The sequence below is a fragment of the Pollicipes pollicipes genome, unplaced genomic scaffold, assembly GCF_011947565.3.
Source record: "Pollicipes pollicipes isolate AB1234 unplaced genomic scaffold, Ppol_2.1 Scaffold_4002;HRSCAF=4701_pilon_pilon_pilon, whole genome shotgun sequence".
In the NCBI taxonomy this organism is placed as follows: Eukaryota; Metazoa; Arthropoda; class Thecostraca; order Pollicipedomorpha; family Pollicipedidae; genus Pollicipes; species Pollicipes pollicipes.
The window spans coordinates 44232400-44253489 of NW_023596420.1; the positions used below are offsets into that span (position 1 = coordinate 44232400).

At 48.0% G+C, this 21090-nt stretch overlaps 1 protein-coding gene across 1 annotated transcript; it reads left to right on the forward strand.

The window, feature by feature from the left end:
- The first annotated feature begins 12508 nt into the window (after window positions 1–12508).
- Window positions 12509–18945, forward strand: LOC119094549 (ficolin-1). Its single transcript, XM_037217609.1, has 3 exons — window positions 12509–12521; window positions 17810–17931; window positions 18187–18945. Exons 1-3 carry the CDS (start codon window positions 12509–12511, stop codon window positions 18943–18945), a joined length of 894 nt encoding a protein of 297 aa, XP_037073504.1.
- The last annotated feature ends 2145 nt before the right edge of the window (window positions 18946–21090 follow it).

Genomic DNA, 21090 nt, shown 5'->3' on the forward strand with positions numbered 1-21090 from the left:
AAAACCCAGTGAATCCTCCAGAGTATTTTTAAGTACACCCTAGCTGAAAACGTTGAACAGCCAGTGTCGCGCTATTTCCCATCGCAACGGTCGATCCATAGCGGACAAGCGTGGCAGGCTGCATCTGGAGGGGAAGCTCAAGCTCAAGCGACTCACTGGCCACGTCAGTTCTCAGGGATCATCGCGCAGCCGGTGCTCGAACCCGCGCCCGCGGGTAGGGGTCTAACACGCTAACCACTCGGTCATTACGCTCCGGATACCGGACAAGCAGTGTCCATGTCTCCTGTGCAAGCGGGTCTGGCGCCGTGAAAACCTCGAAATGAGATTCAGATCTGGAAGGTGGCATATTCCACTCACAGTGCTAAATTCAGTGCAAATGACGCAAAGGTCAACGTGTACTTTCATCCAAGCCAGAGTAATAAGGAGGGACAGCTGGCATTTGTCCCCAGCAAACGCGCTGAAGTGAAACTTCTTAGAAGGTAGCGATTAGAATCGATCATATGTCACATTTGTTTGTGTTGTCTGTGGCGTCAGAAGCAACAAACCGGAATTATTCCACGTGGACTTAAACCCAACATATGATGGTTCCCCACAACGACTAAATGTTGTATGGCAAATTTCTGCAGCAGCTAGGATGACACATCATCAATAACGCAGAAATGACCATCAAATGACCTGTTATTGTCACCAACGGTTTCAAAAATATTGAGATCCTTCAATGCTCCAATTTTAAAACTGCTGCAAACATCGCAGGATGTCACATTATTTTACAGCTTAAGAAGCTCGGTAACATTTTATAGCTACTTGCATTGTTCTCGCGAGCCACAAGAACTTTCTGAAAGAGGATTTCGGAAACATTGGAAAGGGATGCAGAATGTCGCAAAAGCAGTTTACCGCTAAACAAAGCAAGGTAGCAGGCTAAAAATATTTTCACTGCTCTCACAAGACGCAAGAGCTCCCTTAGCAAAGTTCTGAGAATCTTAAAGGTCTCAAAAATGTTGCACATTGCACAGAGCGCACCCCATTGCAACACTATGCGTATATACCACCACTAAGCTGTACGCGGCATGGCGCGTTACCTAGCGCACGCCCTTCTCGTCCCCGACACTGTCAGGCTGCCTCTGCATGGTGCAGGTCGCCGTCAATGTGTTGCGTCACCGCTATCAAAACGTGTCGGCGCTGCAAACAGCAGGTTCATTTGCGGAGCGCTGGTGGCGGTGGTATCAGATGATGCATAACACGTCCTCAGACGAGACGGAGCGCATTATCGGATGAGGTGAAACGCGTAATCAGATGAGGTGAAGCGCGTTATCAGATGACGTGGAGCGCGTTATTAGACAGAATGCAGAGCGATGACATTTCGCATGACAGACGCTTGCACCGTCCGTCGCGCAAGTGGCGTCCTTAGCGTTGCGTGACATCTGCCGGTGCTAAGGTTTTTATATCAGGGGGCTTTCGCGTGTCACGTGCTAAATTGAATGAATTAAAGGCGAAAAGACTAAACAAATATGTTAAAGCATGTTTAAGAAAGTTGTGTTGTGAAGCTTTTGTGCGCGAGAAGGCCAGATCGCTTTAATGGAAGGAAGATATAGTAATGTGTGGTTCACATGCACCCCATTAAACAACTATGCAGCAGTTGGCAGGGGCGAGGGCAGGAGGGGACCGGGATGTGCTTAGGCACCTACTTACAGAACCTTGCATACAGCAGAAGCATTTGATTTATGGGTGTTGGAAAAAGAATCAAACATGGCTACGCCATGGCATGGCTAAAGAATCAAAGATGCCCCCGCCCTACGCACTCATGGAATAACTTTCATTACCTAAGGTGGTTTGTATTTTCAATTTTAATCCAGTATGGGGCATGCTCTGCTTAGGTGAGTCATGTTGTATGAAAGGTTGTTTTATGTCACACTACTTTGCGCAAGGAGTTGATTTTCCCCAGCTGTGCGTGTTATGTATTTTTCATGCGATAAAGCAACAATGCCACTGTCCTACGTCTCGTATAATTATGGGACGTAGCCCAACCTGGAACGTCCTCCAGCCCAGGCTCTGACCCCAACCAGCCAAGCTGCTAGCCGAGATTGAATTACGCTCAACAGAGCGCGTGACCCTGTTGAAATGTGCTGCCAGTTTTGTGACGGCGTAAAGGCAGACAAATTCGCGTTGGTTCATTAACTTTCCACTTCAAGTGAGCCATGACAGTGATTTTGTACTTTATGATTGCGCTACATTGCTCCTAGTCACAAGTCAGCAGTGCAGCAATGGAATGGGGGAGGGGGAGGAGCGTCATACCACTTTGATGCTTTGCTTACTTGTGGACAACTGCCTTCCGTGCAACTTCATAGCAACTGTCACCAAGTTAGAGCCCTGGCTTGTTTTCTTAGCTTTGGTTTTGAAGACGTTTTGGAGAGAAAAGATGCATATTAGCCATATGAACGGCCAAAATGATCACTTTTGTATGCTTCCTTGCTCTAAATTAACTCACGTATGGAGGTTTCAGAGCATTTCCGATAAATTATACTGGCATGCGGTTATCATTGCTGAGTGATAGATTAATTGCTGCCACGTGTTGTGCCAACAAACCTTTGACAAGTTGAATGATTAGAAGGAATGTTCCACATTTGAAGACATGCCACATACCACAAAATTTACCACATAACAACGTCATTCAAACCCTGTCATTGCATTGCAGCAATACAGTGTTTAATGTCAAGACAAATACAAGTGTCATGTCGTCCATATCTGGCGCTTGCGAGCGCGATTTCTAGGTAAACCGGCCGCCAATCGGCTGCCAATCAATGTTGTGCAAGCTAAGCGCTTTTAACACGATTGGGTATTTAGATCGGTTGTTTGGATTAGAGCCCTTTCGGGCAGAAATGATCACTTCAGGGCTATGGGATGAAGGAGAATGGTTAACGGTGGGGCAGGTTTGCACGCGCCTGGGGGCCAAGCGCCGAGCTTTAACCTGTCCATGTGCGCTGGGTACTCTGTCGGGGTCCCCCCTCCCAGAGGGTCCCTCCGCCCACCCGTGGCTGACGCATGCAGCCTGTCCCAGAAAAGCGGAGAGTCGCGAGGATGCAGAATAAAGGAAGATAAAGGATAAGAGGGTCGGATGATGACTTTGATTTTGATTTTAATCTTGATTTTATTCGTTTCAGGTTTTTCGGCCCGTTCGTGCCATTTCACGCTTGAAAGGTATGATTTCGAATAGCCAGAGTCATTACGTGAGTGGAGAAAAAAGGTGACACGTTCGTTATTGACTTTAACAATGCGTTAGCCAGGCCGATAGTTCTGAGGAAATTGAAAACCAAGTCAAGCAAATGAGGATGGTCATCGACAAGAACTTTTTCAAATGAACATTGTGCCGACGGCAGCAGGCCGTCATATTATTACGCTCTTGCTGATATTTGGTGCGCTGAAAAATGAGATGCTTTACTGAAAGTGGATGATCGCGCAGCTGACAATGGGGACGAGGGCCTTTGGCGCGATCGCTGCCACCGGCCACAGACCATACCTGCCAAGCGCAAATAGCGAGCGCCCTAAAGCGGCTCGAACCCACCCTGCCATGGGTGGATAGATCGGAATGCAGGTGCTCCAACCAACTGAGCCACCGGGACGGCCCAATGCATCGCAATGTTCTGTATGAAAGCAAGAGAAAGAGATCTTTGCAATCAAGGGAACGACAGGTGTGTCATATCCACAGGCACGGCGCACCGTGGACTCAAAGATGTCCACGCAGCCAAACAAAACATATGCATAGGCAGCAAAAGTCACGATGGCCACACGCGGAACGCAGTCTGACTCCATTCTCCAACTGCTTCCGCTTAAGACTCTCACCCCCGCACCTCTGTCTCAACTGAGTCGACCACACAGACCCAGACGAATAATACTGTCTAGTCGCCCCTGGCTGGGCGTTCGGACGCCCAGGCGCTCGTACACACCAGTCCCAGTCAAGTCCCAGTCAGTCCCAGTCAGTCCCAGCCAAGTCCCAGTCAGTCCCAGTCAGTCCCAGTCAGTCTCAGCCAAGTCCCAGTCATTCCCAGTCAGGCCGCCCGGCTCCCAGCCCTCCGGCTACGAACGATCGGCAGCCTGGTCCCTCCGGCCGCCACACGGCCCCTCTCTTCCCCCTCCACAACACCTGTTACAAGCATGAGCGAAGATCGCCGGAAGATCGGAACTTTCCTTGGTTAGAATGTTCGGGGAGATATATACGACAGCAAACATTTTCCAATTAAACTTTGCACCACTTTTCATTCAGCCGCTGACGCAGTTTTGCAATTCACACCCCGCTGGAATTTACGAAAAGCAGACTGAGGCAAGTTTCAGGAGCATTGTTATGTCAACTAAGATCGTTACGAATTACCGGAGCAGGGTATCAACCTTATTACACACACCATTCATGCTGCAGCGACCGCGACAATGCCACTAACTAAACCCGTGTCACGCCACATTCCAGTACCATGGTGGACGACCAAAGTTAGAAATGTTATTGCACATTGGAAACGTACCTTCTGCGCCTTTCGTCATCGTTATGATGCACCTCACCTTCTTGCCCGAAATTACGAGCGTGCTCGAACCAGACGAATTATAAGACGTGTCAAACGTCATCCTTGGGAAACCTACGTTCAGCAGCTCACTGCTGCTACTCCCCTATGCCAGCTATAGGGATTGGTTCGAGCACTTTCCGGAAAACGCATATCTTTTTCATTGCCCACTTCATGCATTAATAACCAACTCATTTCGGCAACACCTCTTATCACCAGTGCTTGTGCTGAAGGCCTCACTTAGTGTATCTCTTCTGAAAATTGCCAGCCAGCCTTGGTAGATCTTGCACAAGTCCGTTTTCGTTTACATGCTAGTGGTTTTGCTTTCGATAATACAGAAGACTATAATGCACCATTTTTGTTCCTACGACTTCAAAATGCTGTGAAATCCGCCAGAAACACCACGGTAGGTAATGATCAATTGCACTTTTATTTTTCCGCAATATTTCTGAAAATACGTTTTGTTTCATTTTGGCGGTTTTAATGATTCGTGGTCATCACCCGCCTTTCTTGAGGCATTAAGGGACAGTGCACTCACTAGCTGTCTTGACAAGCTTTTTGAGCTGATGGCGGTGAGACGGACCTCCTGGATCGTAAAACCAGACCGCCTGCTTTCAAAATTTCAAGGTGGTTTTCGACAAAATCGCAGCATAATGGATCACATCATTCGACTTGAAACTGACATGAGACGTTCCTAAAAAAATCGACAGCACACGAATGCTGTCTTCCTTGACATTAGCCGAGCCTACCACATGGTCTATAAGCCTGCACATATTTTCAAGATTCATCAGTTAGAGTTTAAAGGTCATTTAGCACATAACCTCATCATATATCTTTCTGGTATCACACCATTTCGTGTGAGATGCAGCTCCGCCGTTTCTGATATTCATCATCTGGAGAATGGCGTCCCACGGGGGAGCTGCATCTCACCGATTCCGTTCAATTTCGTAATGAACGGTTTATTTGACTCACTAACATTGGGTATTTCTTCTTCACTTTTTGTGAACAAAGGTGTCATCCGGTGCTCGGATGTCGATTAGGACCAATCGCTGCCATGGCTGCAAGCCGCCCTGAACAAGGTGCAGCAGTGATCAAAGCTGCTGTCATGCCGCAGTATGCTGTAACCCGGGAACATCAGCACCTTTCGAGTACATCAGGCTTGAGCCATGCCCCAGACACACACATGACGTCCACGAGTGTTTCTGCGGGAGCTGGTTGACTTCGTCCAGTCGGCGTGTTAGCGACCGGGCATTGCTGTGACCAGTATTGTAGTGGTGTTGATTCGTGGGCTCAGCCGCGCCCGCCACAAGCCTCATCCCCGGTGAGTCTGCGGCACGGTTCGCCGGGCTGGGTGCACTGGCGTCCAGGGCCGGTGTGCTACATCAGCAGCACGAGCAGGGCGGCACCGACCGACCCGAATCGCACGGCCCGAATAGGCCATCAGCTAATCACATCGACTGGCCGGCTAGCCGTGTATGAGCTAGGAATCAAACTTGTGCTTGATTTTGATAGCATTTAACAGCCAGCTTTGCTGCTTTCTGCCATGTTTTCCCCGAAATGCGTGGCATTAAGATTACAGTACGCACCATGATCTGGAGAAAATGAACAAGCTCCGTGCATTTGCAAACGCTACACGCCTAGCTTTACAGGGCTGCGCACAGTAAGAAGGATTTCCGTATAGAACATATCACATATAGAACATATAGAACAGAACACATATAGAACAATATAGCAGAAGTTTGCGTGCTGCGCAGTGGCCCGAAAAATAGTCATTCAGGCCAAGTTATTTTCGGTACCTGATTTGTTGTGCTGATAATGCGCAGATACGGTGTATAAGTACCTGTAAAAGCCAATCTATACACAGAGCGTCACCGAAAGTTCTCATGTGTGCAGCTGTGCATGTGAATATTTCTCGACGGATGTCAAGTTAAAGGGAATGTTCCATATTTGAAGATATTGAGATAAGCACCAGATATGATGGGGAAAGCTTCCTTGTAACTGTTGGTGGGCTTTCAATGCTCAAAAACCACTCTAAATAGCCAATTTTGAAGTTTGTAAAAATGCACCCCATTACGTCATCATTTGGTGGCGTCATGGAATGGTTTTGTGACGACAGCAATAGCTGGCAGCATCTGGCAGCCAGACCTAAAGAATACCTCGAAACGCGCTAACGCTGACGCTCGCCGGCCATTCTGGTGGCGAGTGTTGTGTGGGGTGGCCGGCCAGTGAATGGCTTGATTGTTAATTTTTGTCTTGGCACTGGTCGCAGGACAAGCTTTGGTGGACGGTTTGATATACGCAATGTAGTGATCGCCGGCTCTTATGGTAGATTATTAAGAATCAGCACCATAAAAAGCACGATATGTTGTGAAAACTGTCACGTAGTGTCGTGCATCTTTAACAGAAACCTGCCGAGGACTGTTGAAGATGTCAATACTGAACTGTCGACCTGTCCTTGCCTGCAGTGCTCTAGTCGTGACATTGATATCTTGTGATGTACGCAGTATTTGTTTCCTTTGTTTTTTTTGTAACTGGAAGTGCAGTCGCATGCCAAAACTAATAGTGAATCTGTAACATTGCTATGAATTGATCACCAACTCTTTGTTATTGCTATGGTATAGATAGGAAGGTTGAGCCACCGAGAATGCTTTTCTTGCACAGGATTATGCAGTCACTAGTTAGCCCTGATACAATCGTTGTGGTGCTATGGCATTCCGGCTCGCAATAGTCCTTTGGCAACGTTAAATCAGCTGTTAAGTCATTCATAAATTATAAACTGTTTTCTCACAGGCTTGACATAGAGCAGTCAACCAATGTGGTACATTGTGAAATGGCACTGGTCAAGAGTGTCATTGCGGCCTACTCCAGTGCTGTACTGTGGCTTGGCATAACAAACAATGATATGGTTTTTGTACTGTAATCCCCCGCTGCTTTCATAATAAATTCCATCATGAGAAGACGGGTTAAGTGTGCATTCTTGTATTAACTCTTCATCTGACATACGACTGGCCAGAAACACAGTATACAATATACCAGTCACTTTCAGCAAAGCACGCATCCAATAAGTGTGTTCACTTGTTCGACCTGTTTTGGAATCCCCAAAACATGGGTAACACATGCAAACACATCTTTGGCAAGGCACATTCTACATTCAACGATAATGAAAACTAGCGTAGCACTCCCCAACGAATATCACATGACATTCCACCTGGAGCATCTATCCTCAATGGGCAATGCCTAACGCCGGCCAGGGCGAGCAAAGCGGGGCTAGATAGTCATGACAAATGTAAGCTACTGGAATCGGCGAGCCGGGTGTGGCTGTCCGCCAGGCTCTCTCGACTCTCGTCCGGCCAATGTCCGCGGTGCACATTTGGGTATGCTGCACCGCAGTGCTCCGGCGGACCAGTGATGGTGACCTGCATGCGCTTGTCCACGATGGCCTCCAGGAGCGGGCGTGCGTGCGGAAAGGTACTCGACACCTTCACCGGCCACAGGATGAGCTGGTCGGAGAAACGGCTGCAGACGCGAGACGTTCTGGAACCATGTAACAAAAATGAGTCATAACTAATTCACACTGGCATCCATCTTTATGAACTTTTGTTGCTGACAACATGTTTCCCAGAAAAGAAGAATTCTGACAAAAAACAAAGTAACTACAAGCATAGGCACCATATTACAGAAAAAACTTTTACCACTTAGCTACACCAAGCCGCCAAACGATGACGTTCTATAACTTTGTCCAGACCATTTTCCATGAATTAATTTCTGGGATCAGTGTCCAAAATAACGGAACCTGGTATGCGTCTCGAGCACATCTGATCGTAGGAATGCCGTCTGAAGAATAATTATGACGTTCCTTCATCCTTACTGAAAATCGCCACGGTCATTCATGGCACAGCGGATTTCCTGAGGGGAACACTTTTGACACCCCAGTCGGTCGCGGCGTGTGGCAGGAAGACGACAGGTGCTGCTGACTTACTGGAGTCACGCGCCGCACACTCAGATGCGAACAAAAGATGTCTAGGCATATCGCGACTAAAAATCTGTCATGGCAGCATTTCCCCGGGAACCTCGAAAGACGTAAATACATGCAGCGCAGCAAGCTGGCGGTCTCGGCTCGAGCTAATTCGGACATATCACACGCTTTGCAAAACGTTCGGCGAGTGAAATGACTGAACTTTACGGCTCAGTCATTACGTCATACGACTGATATGGCCACTTGCCTACCGTAATGTGGAGCTGTACCAGTATGATTGCACGCCGATGTTTCGGCCGACTTATTTCGGTCGCGTGCTGCCGTGACGTCCGGTTGCCGAATGCTCCGTTACACGCCTGTATAATGATAGCCGCCGCGCGGGGAACATTCGGCAGAAGTACGCGACTGCGCAGTACAGTAGCTATTCCTAGTCGGCAACTGGGTCACTTGGTTTTCCGGCGACAAGCCAGCGAACGGGTCGGCTGTTTCCACTGACGTCATCCGCGACTTTGCAGTGGGTCGCGTTTTAGACAACCAATAGGCAGCTTAGAAATTTTCAACGTTTTGATGACCAGTGATAATCATGAACATGATACAACTAAGTCTATAAAAATGCATAAAATGATGATGATGACATTGATGATGACGATGACGTTGACGTTGACCATGAAGATGACGATGACGATGACGATAGAGATGACGATGACGTTGACGGTCAACTACCATGACTAATGAACACAACGATGACAAAGACGATGACGATGACGATGACTATGGCAATGGTGATGTTGACGATGACAAAGACGATGACGATGACGATGGCGATGACAATGACAATGACAATGACAATGACAATGACAGTGACAATGACGATGACGACGACGACGACGACGACGACGACGACGACGACGACGGCGACGATGATGATGATGATGATAACGATGATCATGATCATGATCATGCTGCTGCTGATGCTAATGCTGCTACTGATGATATAAAATAGTTGGGGCTTTAAGCTTCGCCGACAACAAGGTCATTTCGAGACGGATGTATTTTTATCACTTACCATGTGGGATGCGCTAGCGGTCTGGCCGGGACCCGAACCCAGATAGAACGTCTACACGCGAGCACCCAAACTGCTACACTCCCACCGCTCTCAGGCTATGGTGACCAGTTTTTCGCAACACAACAATATTTTGGATGGGTATCATTGGGCATTGGGTATGGGTTTTCATGGCCACCATGAACGCAACTTTGCTCCTGTGTCATTTGTACGCCTCCATCTCACTCTGTTCAGGTGCCAGCGTGCTATATCTATGACGTGACATGATGTGACGTTGTAAACGTGACGTTGGTGGCTTGCCGATCGGTTGCTGGCCACGTTATGTGCCGGACAGTACTGGTCTGCATGGTCGATATGTGGACGGTGCACGCGATTATGTCGTGCAGTTGGTTTCATAAGGCGCGGTCTCTGCCCGGACTGGCAAGATCCGAGGGAATCCTGAAAAAACGTCCACGAACCGCCGGATCCGTGGTTTTCACGATGGAGCGCGTGCCACCATGCGTATCAAACCACGCTGTTGTCAGTGCGACTGCCCGTTCTTTACCCAGCCTGAATAGGCTGACTTTATTTCTCCGTGACCCCAGTTGTCAACACAGAAGCATGGTTCTCCCCTGCCATCTGACAGTTTTTGGCAAGCTGTGAATTTTGCGTCTCCCATGTGAAATCGATGCAGCACGTTTGCTCATACCACACGCCACACATGGTGAACAGTTAGGTTCTTCAAACTTCAAACGTTAGGAACCGTCACGCCATCGACAGATTTTTATGAACTTCAGTATCGTCTGAAGGTAGTCATTGCGCGATGCGCGAAGGTGGTCGAGAAATTATTTGCCGCAAGGCTTAGTTTATTTACAAATTTTTGGTCGGTTTTGAGAGAAGACCCACTGTGGTGCGTGCGCCTGGTCGACCCGAGCTATACGCAAGATCAATGCAAAACATTGGAAATTGCTCATACATGTGTGCGCAGATTTATGCAGAAACTACAATGCAGAACGTCACGGAGTAGAACCTAGCAGTGAGTCAGTCAGCATTTTTCGGTTAATAAACAAGTCTTGGAAAAGTTCGGTCAACGCTCTACATATTGACATGCCCAACACAAGATTTTCTCTATCCATTACCATGTTTGACAGCTTACAATTTGTGCGACAATTTTGCCAATTAGGCTTTTTAAAGAAGAGATCAGTCCAGTGTCAATACATCTTAAAACAATTGGTTTGATGTATTGCGTTCGTGTGATAACGCTTCGATTTGAAATGAAGACAGGGTCTCAGCCGAGGAGGCGTCCCCGCGGTGTCCGCCCTTCTTGCCAGGATGAGTGGCAGACGACGCCATGTAGCCTCAGCAGCTGAGTGCGTCGCAAAGGCCAATGACGACGACGATGGTCGGGAGTGTGGGAAATATTTCTTCTTAAAGTTTCCGGAGCCTCAGAAACAAACAAAACAAAAAATGGTTAAGCGGAGCGACGAGAAATCGTGATTACCTGTTGTATTGCTATCTGTTTTCAACGGGGGAAAATTATGAACTTTAAAACAAGTCATTGTGTTAGCCGAGATTGGTCTGCGTTTTCAGTCAAAAAATTAGAACCCTCATGCCTTAGTTAGGTATGAACAGATTTGGTGAATATTTCAGAGATGTGTCCCGCTATGTGCTACGTGTGCATTTACTGAGTTTGTTTAATCTTTAAGCATTCCATGGTCGCTTGGAAACGCTTTTCGCTTACAAACGCTTTATGTCTTACGATGCCCGAAACCCCTTTCATTGGTTAAATAAAATTCATTTAAATTCATTCAAATGAAATTTGAGTTATTAGTCCATTGCTCAAAGGCGGCGAGCATAATAGTATATATATATATATATATATATATATATATATATATATATATATATATATATATATACATGACATACCAATTTCAGTCTGGCCTGCGGCAATGACCTGACCTACAGTACCGTTGAAAATCCCAAGCAATATTAACAAATATCCAAAGAAATGTTGCGACGTAGCCAAGGATGAGGCAAAAAGGAATATAACCCACTAAGTCAGGAATTTTACCACCGGTGCTAAGAGGTTTCGCAGGAATTAGGTCCTAGTACGCAAGTTTCTGGAAAACATAGAGCGTCTGACCTCCGTGACCAAGGTTTTGGCTAAGTGCCTGAGGGAACGGTTTTGAAGATGTTGCGGACATTGCGTCGCGAAATTTTTTATGGTGTGCTGGAATATCTTCAAAGGGTCACAAATAACCACTAACGTTCGGGTAACGATTTTCAGCCTGCACTGCACATGACAACATTCAACCTAAAACGGTTCTTGGTTTTAAGTCCATGACGTTGAAACATGCCCCCTATATAACCAGAAGAATCCTGGCTTTACTGATTTTTTCCTTCTATTCAAAGTCGTAGCATTTGTATTCCAGGTCCCTGAGAAGCTGCGTAGACGCAACAAAATGCATTATTTTGCTTTGCTAATTTTTTTTCACCCGCAACACCCAAGAAGTTTGGCCCAAAGCCCGGCAAAAGGCCCTGGGGCTCCTGTACGTCAGACGTTGGCGGCTTGAAAGTTGAAAAGTCATGACTTTAGTTTGCACCGCGTGAGCGAGGGGACTTCGCCGAGCCATAGAAAATGTCAGGCTCGAAATAGACTTCACCATTAGCACAAATCACTTCACGACTTTTGGCGCGAAATGCCGTTAAGATTAGCATCACCTGATAACCCGCCAACCACCGCCGCCAGCCTGTAAATGAGTGCGCTATTAGAGGGACCGACACGTATCCAAGGCTGCGACACAACATGGGAACAGTGGCGCACATGAGGCGGCCATGTCGCCGCTGAGTGGACGTCGTGCGGTGCTTTGCAATGAGCGGTGTGTACCGGCCCGGCTCGGCAGTCAGTGCCTGGCGGCGTCGGCGTGTGCTGGGTCACGCAACATGCCGCGCACGGGTGAGTGGTACCATGTACATGTCGCTCAGCTTATCTGCTTCAGTAGACTTTGAGGTTTTTCTTTGACGTTGAGTTCCGACGAGTCTACCAATGGTACGACCCATAGCCGTGCACACGCAATGCTGGCTGGTAACTTTGAGAAACAGGTGTGGAAAGAGGCACGGCCTGCAAACTCTAAATGTATCGGTGTACAGCTAACCGCAACCATAAGCGTACGGTGTACCCTGTTCCTGCGGGCTGCAACAATTAAGTTAAACTGTGGCGAGGGCAGAATATCCCTCTCTCCGAGATATCGGGAACCTTCGTTCAATGTTGATGGGAAAACCGTTATTCGATCTTCTAAACAGCTTCCTCGATTTTCGACACCAAGCATTTCAAACATCGTCGAAATAGAGGTCATGGGGAAGAGCTTGCAGAATTAATGACCTTCCGAGACAGGTCACCATGCCGTAAGTTGTTCAGTGCATTAGCGAGGAACATTATTCACATAGATAAGACTAGTATTAGTCTTATTCCTCGGAAAAAAACGGGAGAATAGAGATAAAGTTTGGTTCATGTGTCGACAACATGCCGCTATCGAAACAAAAGCAGAAGTGAATTTTCCACTTCTGTGAAAAACTGAAAAAGTGAAAATTTGCCGCTGCTTTTGTTTCGATAAAGGCATGTTGTCGAAATATCAATCAACTCATATATCCATTCTCCTGCTTTTTCCGAGGAATAAGGCTAGTACTTCTGTCTTACCTAGATCACGCTGCCCATGGAACACCTTCCTCCATAAATTTTGACACATTTGTGTAGTGGTTATATGACAGTCAAACATGGCTGTGACATTCCGAGGACGATTTATGAGCAGAAAACAAAAATATTGCTCGGCAGGAAAAACAAGTGGCCTTTTCCGTCGTCTGTAAATGCATTGTAGTGTGCAAGCATGCAAAACCTCCGTTTACCTGGTCCCGATCTTGCTTGCCGATATGCACTGAAACATTCCGTGTGCTTTATGACCTGAATTTATCATGAACGCGTTTTTCTTTAAACTTCATCAGAGGTTCCCGAAATAGAGCAGGAATGCTGGAATTTTCATGTCTAAATAATGAAGCATGCGCAAAGAATAATGACTGGAGTGGTATGACCCACATCCGTCCACGTTGGGTCCAAAATCTGCAAATTAATTGCTACGAAAAGGTCTGTAACTTCCTGTCCAAAAGGCGTCAAAGAAGTGGGGATGATAGGTCTCAACGCTACATGTATGGCACTCACACGCGTCCGCTCTGCTGTGAACAAATATTTTAGGGACGGCCTCATAATTGGGGGACTCAGAATACAACTATTTTCGAGTTGATTTCGAGACCCGTCCTCAGGAATGTCCGCAAGCAAGCGCCACCTTCAATCGATTTTTTCTCTGGCTTTCCTCCGACGAATAACGTCATTACTATTGCCTCATCTATGTGAATAATGTTCCTCGCAAATGCACTTAACAACTTACATGATACAAAATCAACACAACGTATGACCCAGTGAGCCACACTGACCTGCTGCACTCGCAAAACAAGATCGACATAATAACAATTCAATGCTCTCAACTCTGCAAGCCACTTCGGGTCTACCAGAATGCCTATACAAAAATAATTCTTTTGGAAATTCCTACACAGATGTTCCAAAATGTTTGGTGTTTTGCATCAGTTCGGCTGAGTCTCTCCAGCTTTTCACTTAGAGAATTTAATAAAAACATAGCGTAACAGAATGTGATAAGCGCTTTATTGGCACCAACTAGATGTCATTTGATGACAATCAAAGGTAAAAAACAAAACAGTGCATTGGTTATCCGTTTGCATGATATGAACAGCAAAGCATGCCACATTGTTCACCCATTGCGTGCCGAACAGGACATTGTAAATACCATACTAAACTTTTTTCGCGAATCCCAGTCTTCATACTCTTGGCTCCCGTAAATCGATAATCATCCAACAAAATTTGTCAGCCACATAGTGAAAGAGTCATGTTGTCATTGGGGCATTACGACACACTCAGCTGCTAAGGCTATATGCGTCGCGTACCTCTCACCCTGGTAGGAGTGGCGGGCATCGCGAGGAATCGAACGTAGTACCTTTAGTTCCCTGCCGCGCAGTGGTTGACGCAGGCGCATTAAGCACTACTCGACCAGCAGCCTACACCTAAGAGCGAAACTGGCGAACTGCACTGGAAAAATAAAATGGACAAAATAACTATATAAACACATTTAATGAATCCAGCAAACCATTATTAGCTTTCCTGTGATGGCCAGAGCAAAACATAGCAATGTTTTAAGTTTCTACACTCATGTTACCAGTGCTAGCCGGACGGGCGACGGGGGCGAAGGGTCATAAAGGCTCACACAGCAGACGCACGAAGGGGGTGACCGACCTGCGTCCACGCGGTCACCGAGGGACGACTGCTTCCTGTGGGAAAGGGGCTGGAAAACGCCGGTGCAGGCGAGGCACGGAAGGGCGAGACGGTCGCACCTCGCCTCTGCCGCAGGCAACTATGAAGCTCGCGGCGGCAATGTCCTGGTGTCGTGTCAGTGTTGCATGCAGGGAGCAAGAATCGCTTTTGAACTAGGGTGGGAGTGAAAAATTACATCGCAAAAAGGCCGTGCGGGAGTGAAAAAATCAATTCACAAAAGACGGAACTTCTGAGCTCGTGACTGATGCTTCAGCAAACAAAGACATCTATTTCAAGTTGGCATGGACGTAATATCAGAAACCTGACAAAACTGTTTTGTTTTTTAACATCTTAGGCCATTTAAGTGGAACAGAACTGGTGAAATTCATCTTGTAAATGTAATTTAGAAGTCACTTTTCGAATTTTTCTCCTGCATTTCGGGAGTGATACAATTAAGTAGCCCAGTTTCTTTGGGAAAAATATGTGGAGTAAAATTTTCTGCCAGGCCTAGCTGGTGTTTGCACCAGGCTTTGCTTTCGTGGTGTGGTGGTGAGACAAAAAAAATCGATGATGCGTGGAAAGCCTTGCATATGGCACACAGCTGCCGATTGTGATGCATTTTGTAAACAAACCAAACATAATGCGTGCAAGCGGCTGGAGTCGCTGGGGCTCTTGGGCTTGGAGGTACCTGGCGCCCTTGCTCTGTGCATACATAGACACGATTCAGATGACAAAGCAAGACATGGCCATAGGTGTCCAGGTTCTGTAGAGCCTAGTTTATGCTTGGTAGTTTCAAGTGAGCTCGGTTTTGGATGACATCTGAAAACCTCAGAAAGGGAAATAGGGGTGTGGCATGTGTGATTAGACAATGTCAGGCAGGAGTGAAAAATTCACATAAAATATGGGGAAAAGGAGTGAAAATTCCTCCTAATAGGGTGTTACTTTACACCCCAAGTCGGAAATTCTAGGACACTGGTTGCATGTCGTGGAATCTCAGGTCCACGTGATGACACCAGACAGAGAGATCGGGCCCGACCATTAGGGAATCACTTGTGCCGGTCGACGAAAGACCGGTGGGGATAGGGAGGGGGAAATATCGACAACGGCGACGACAACAGCGCCCCCTGGAGAAAGCGTCCCCTGGCCTCAAGCCGACACGGAGAAGGCTGTTGGGTGTTGGTGGTCTCGGGCCGACGTAGCGCTGGGCATTGTCTGAGAGGGCTCCCAGTTGGCGCAAGAGCGGAGCTGACCCACCTTTGTGGGCCTGGCCCACGGCCCGGAATCCCTCATATGACGTTCCGCCAGTTCCTGCCGCCTCATCGGCGTCCCACCAGGTTATGTGCAGCCAGTTGGCGCGGCTAGTCGCGACCTAGAGCAAATCGTCCGAATGTTGAACCATCTTTGGAAACACGCCATGAAAACCAAGCCATCTAGTCTGCTAAAAACTTCAATATTGGCATTTTCGTTTCTCTCTCGGCCCATATCAGTAATGTAGGCCAACACTTCCATTGCAAAAGTAATTCTCAGCACCAAACTATGCAGCCATTGCACCAACCAGCTACGTTCTCGCTTTCTCTGATTGGCTTAATCTCCTGGTACTGCTCCCGAACAATGTCGAGGCCGTTTCTCATTGGTTAATTATCTCGTAATATTACATAATTTCTGCATCAAGCGGTAGTGGTCATTTTATTTTCAAGTGTTATATAAAGACAAACGTCTGTTGCCAAGTATACTTACAAGACTCAAAGCAAGTCAACCATACTCAAAGCTTTCAGAAGAAGCACAATACTGTTATTGGCGATGATTGTGCGTTGGGTGACCCCTTTTCCCACTTTTTTTTCGGAAAATGCAAGGGCGTGGCAAGACCGAAGCATTCGCATTCACCTAATCCAACTATTGCATTGAAACCTTAACTCCCGAGAACGGAACTTTGCCACTTCCGCCACTGCCTCCACTTGCCACTTTGCCACTCTTGGCGCACTGTGAAGTTCCGTGTTTCGGATCCAGTCGTGTTTGAGAGGGAAAGAAACGGTCTAACAGATTCAAAATCAGCTCTTTGCCTTCTTTTTCACGTAAATAGCACACCGGTATCATATCTAATAACCCGGAAATTTTGCATAAGAAGCGGCAGGCACGGATCTCCCATCGACTAGGTGGCACCAGCTTCGCCCGGGCTGAGTGCGGAAGAGTCTTCCTGTATTGACGGCAGGCGATTGTTTCCTTTGCCTCTGCGCGCTGTGCCAACGTCTAGTTATTTCACACCTTGTATACTGATAGATGAACAAACAAATGGACCTGGTTTACGCCTCAATTGAAATAATAGGATACAACTCTCCCCACAGCTGTACTGGCCAACAATGCGACCAAGACTAGGTCGGTCTATATGCGATCAGCTTCTTCCAGCAATGTGTAAGGATGTGGTCTAGTCCAACACACTTCAATACACTGATACAAACAGTTTTTGAAGTGCTGTTTTGCTATCGACATTTAAACAAAGACCATCAAGTTGCGGCGTCAAAAATTTGTGACAGTGTGATGTTCATTGTTTGCCTTCCGCTGCGATGAATCATTCATGCCGAAAACGCCACCTTCAATGCGCATTGCCAGTTACAAAACTAAAAGGGCTGTGAGAACCTGGGAGAGGTCGGAAGTGATGGAAGACCTTGGCAACACAGGAGAATGCAAACTTCGTTCAAATAATTGCACCGTTCCCAGAAAAGATGACCAGGCAATGTTTTTATTCGGAACGCTGACACATTGAGAGGGCCCATAGTGTGAGCTTCTCTAATACTCTTCCACGGACAGTCTGTTAAACTATACTCACGCGTGTTATGCGGCCGGGATAACCCGCCGTCCGATTCTCTCCTCAGACGTGCGAGCCCGCGTATCGACGCTGTTGCTGGTGCCGCTGCTGGTGCGGGTGACGGCCGCCTCCTCACCGGCACCTAACGTCGCCTGGGAGAGCACGCTGCAGTACTGGCATGCGACGCAGGTCGACTGGTCGCCGCCGGCCGACGCCGTGTACGACAGCCAGCCGGCCAGCTCCGCCTGCCACTGCCGCCACCTGTGTCTGGCCGACCGCGACTGCGCTGCCGCCGAGCTGGCCGAGGCCGGCGGCGAGCTCGCCTGCCGGCTGGCCCGCCGGCGCGGCAACAGCACCGCCACCACCACGGCGGCAGCGGCCTTCGTGCGCGACGGCCGCGCCGCGCTGGGCGAACGTTGTCTGACCGCCGCCGAGTGCTGGCAGGGTGAGCCAGGCGCTACCTGCGAGGCCGGCGTCTGCGTCTGCTCGTCGTCGGCGCTGGAAGACGTCGGCCGCTGCGCCATCCGCGACTGCAGCGAGCTGGTGTCTCTCGGCATCGGCGTCAGCGGGCAGTACCCGATGCGACTGGCGCCGGACGAGTCGCCGGTGCAGGTATACTGCGACATGGAGACGGCCGGTGGGGGCTGGACCGTGTTCCAGCGCCGGCAGGACGACCCAGTGCAGGTCGACTTCTTCCGCGACTGGCAGAGCTACCGTGACGGCTTCGGGAACGTGTCGGGCCAGTTCTGGCTCGGCAACGAGCTGATCCACCGGCTGACCGCCCGCGAGCCACAGGCGATGCGCGTTGACCTGGAGGACTTTGAGGGCGAGCGGCGCCATGCCCAGTACGGCTCCTTCATCATCGCCGACGAGGCGGACCAGTACCGACTGCAGCTGTCCGCCTACTCCGGCGACGCTGGTGACTCCCTGACCTACCACTCAAACCACAAGTTCAGCACGCGCGACCGAGATAACGATGTCTGGTACTCACACTGTGCCGATACGTTCAAGGGGGCCTGGTGGTACACGTCGTGTCATGGCTCAAATTTGAATGCACTGTACCTGCGCGGAGCAATGCCGGCGGTTCGCGATGATGGCAACCGCTCGGAGATTGGAGTGTCCTGGACCGGCTGGAAGGGGCATCACTATTCGTTCAAAACCACCGAGATGAAGATCAGACCGGCTACCTTGGCAGGAAATTGATAGCATCGGCGGCCTGTACCTCGGCTCCATGCTGTTAGGGACGAGCTCATTTCGTCTTTTTAGGACTAGGAACGCAACTCAAATTGCAAATCTTGGAGTCTTGACCTTTTGTCACACAACTTCGCTAAATGAACACCAAACATCCAGAACCCTAAACCACGCCGTGTTAGCAGTTGGCAGCTCCTTGAAGTTCTGATGAAACTTTCCATAACCCTACAGCCGTTCGGTGCATGTGGTCACCTAAGTTATGAGCTCACAAAAACTGGTGGAATTTAAAACATTGCCAGAGACCCCGTTTAGCAGATTTCTAAGTCCTCGCGTGTAAGTTCTACTATTGACGACCGCACTTGTACCAGCCCTTGCCGCGAGTCAGGCAAATATAAATATTTCAAATCTAAAGCTTCTATTCAACAGTAGCTAACCCTCACCAGCACTCACACCTCACCACAGTAATCAAACGTACAATGACAGCATAAATAAAGTCTTTTCACTCCCAGCACGCCTTAGCTCTCAGAGCTCAGTCCTGGAGGCTTAGGCTGTAACGCAGCACAAAGCCGCTGTACGGAGCAGTCCTGATTCAGGCGAATGTCCTCGACAGCAGACAGGAAAAACGGGTGGAGTGATTTGTGGCCGGCCCACTCGTTCACAGTGCGGCAGTAAAGCTCGACCGGAATGAAAGTAAACTGAAGAGCTTGCTGAGTGGGTGCTTTTTCACATAGCAGGCGAGTGGTTGGTGGACGTTCATCGCCATTTCTCCCTTATGATCGACGATCAAGGTTCAGGCGGACGCCCCCGGCAGCATACAGGTCAACGGGTGGAGTAACCGGTGGTCGACCCATTCGCTCGACAAGCTGGTAGCAAAGCCTTAAGTCGATTTCGTGCACATATCAGGCAAATGGGTGCTGGACGTTCATCGCTATTTTGCCCAATTCCCAAAAATGCACGAAATAACAATGTACGGGCTCGGATTTGATGTTTTATAAGAATGAAAGGGAATGCTTCACGTTTGATGATATTTAAGCCAGCATCAGATATGATGAAACAAACTCACTTAAAACCATTGGCATGCTTTTGAGTACAAGACTGCTCAAGACCACAAAAGTTCTCTTCTTAGGAGATATGCTCCTCAATACGTCATTGACTGCGTCATGGAACGTTTGTATGACATTGAGGTGTTGCCAAACTAGCCGTGCGGAATTGCCACCGTAGTGTTCTCTTGTAGTAATTCAGTGCCCCGAGAGATGGCTGTGGCGGTGTTAGAAATGTTTGCTGATCCAAATACCATTATGTGCTCGTGTTTTGGCCCTTTCTTGTAGCGTTCTTGCCTATTTATCCGTGAGTTTAACGTCTTTACTTATATTCACGTACTCAGTATTGCCTTTTTCTTAAGTTGTTCAGCATGAAGCCGCATTTTCGTCCTAACTTGTAACCAAGCCCGAATTCTAGTATTATGTGGCACAAAAAGTGATTTGTTGATTAAGATTGATTTGAAACTGAAACTAGATTGCAAATGGAGAGCGACCGTGTTTCGATGAGACCGTATTAACAGCCTCATTCGTCGTAGAATACGCAAGAGAGTGGAGAGATAGATGCAATATTTCGACTACATGCCTATATCGAAACAACTATCGGCGGTAAGTGTAAAATTGCCAATTGCCAATCGGCAATTTTGAATTTACTACTGCGTTTTGATAAAGGCATTTAGCCGAAGTATCACATCTCCTCTATTCTACATATTGTTAGAGGAATGAGGCTCTTAATACTGTCTCACCTACATGCATAGTATGCCTTACAACCACGTATAGCAGCTTGCCGTTGTACTTTGTTAAAGGAAAGCGATTTCGTTACCAATTTTTGATTGGCAGGACGAGCTAGGAAGAATTTGATGTCATTACAACGTTCTATTTCGCGAATCAAGCTGCTTGCGGGTGCCGAGTTCGTAAAAGTGAGTCTAAATGCTCTGTAAAAATGTGAATTCATCACATACAAGCCGAGGATAAACTTTATGGCTTTATGGAAGGTGCGACTCGGCGAAGTCATCACAATGTGCTCATAAAGACGCTACGACAGATGTCGTCGACGAAACCAGCCAAGGATCTCGGCCACGAAATTCCTGAGCGGTTGGCATGGGAAAGGCAGGCCCTC

Coding starts and splice junctions, on each gene's coding strand:
- LOC119094549 (XM_037217609.1), top strand. Junction 17,932..18,186: donor AGTACTGGCATGCGACGCAG/GTCGACTGGTCG, acceptor GAGTGCTGGCAG/GGTGAGCCAGGCGCTACCTG.